Source organism: Austrofundulus limnaeus, unplaced genomic scaffold (assembly GCF_001266775.1).
Source record: "Austrofundulus limnaeus strain Quisiro unplaced genomic scaffold, Austrofundulus_limnaeus-1.0 Scaffold277, whole genome shotgun sequence".
NCBI classification, from domain to species: domain Eukaryota; kingdom Metazoa; phylum Chordata; class Actinopteri; order Cyprinodontiformes; family Rivulidae; genus Austrofundulus; species Austrofundulus limnaeus.
The window spans coordinates 380,767-381,814 of record NW_013952679.1 but is presented as its reverse complement, the minus strand read 5'-3'; the positions used below and the strand labels follow the sequence as shown (position 1 = coordinate 381,814).

General features: G+C 48.0%; 1 protein-coding gene across 1 annotated transcript in view; it reads right to left on the bottom strand.

Moving 5' to 3' along the window:
* Positions 1-101: 101 nt before the first annotated feature.
* rap1gds1 (RAP1, GTP-GDP dissociation stimulator 1) overlaps positions 102-1,048 on the bottom strand; it is a gene marked incomplete in the record, with an annotated part of 77,214 nt that continues 76,267 nt past the window's right edge. The window contains 1 exon segment of the mRNA XM_014021072.1: positions 102-858. Within this exon segment, the coding sequence (XP_013876526.1) occupies positions 731-858 (128 nt within the window).

The following is a 1,048-nucleotide window of genomic DNA, read 5'->3' as shown; positions in this document are numbered from 1 at the left end:
TTCAACAAGACAAAAACATGCACAGCTTCTAGTTTATACTCAGGCTACATGGGACGGTACTAGGTACATGATGGAAGGAGGCTTTAAAAAGAACCAAAGAATGACAAGAGAAGCCTTTTTTTAATAGTTGTTGTTTTGTTGCATCATCATGACTGGTGGGTGGGGTCACAGCTATGGTCTTTAAAGAGTGCTGTCTCTTCTATTGCGTCAGACTGTTTACGGCGCCTCGGCTCCAGCAGAGCCACTAGTGGTAGGTTGAACATGCACAAGCAGAGCTGGGAATGGGTTTTACACCCTACCTCCCAGTTCAGTTTTAACACACTGGTGTCAGTGGTCACAGCACAGGGAGCGTTTGACACAGAAGGAGGTCAGACCGCCTCCACGCCTGGAGAAAACTTTCTATTATGGCTTCAAAGGGAGACCATCCTGTTTCAGAGCTTTGAGGTGGAGTTTCTCCCACAGAGGAGAAGAAATCAATCAGAAAATGTTGAGATTGAATGATGTGTATTAAGCTCAAAGTATTGCACATCAGTCTAAGCCTAGTGGAGGGGGGTGGGGGGGGGTCGATGACTGTGGCTGGCAGTTAACTCGACGTGGTACCTTGGCACATGACGATGGGACACGGGAGAGCAGTCATTAGGTGTCAGCTGGGTAATCAGGTGGGTTGGCAGGCATTTGGGTGGGTGGGTGTGTCTGGGGGGAGGGGAGGGGGAAGAGGTTGGACAGTCATTTAGCTCTGTGCAGTTAGTCGCTGCTCTGTGAGCGAGGCCTGATGTGATACCGTCTTGTTTTCATGAGCCCTCAGCTTAGACACCACGTCGATGAAGGCCAGGCTCTGCACCTCTTTGTAAAGAGGCTCTGAAATAAACAAACAAACAAACAAACAAATAATACAGGTTAACAAGCAGAAGGTCCAAATCCCTACAATATACAGAATTTTTTGGATTCCAGACAGAACTCYGCAAAAATTAACAACAAAAACCAGAGAAACCCTGAGTCATGTGTCAAACTCAAAGTTGGCCCACAGGTGAGGGGGGTGGGGGTGGGG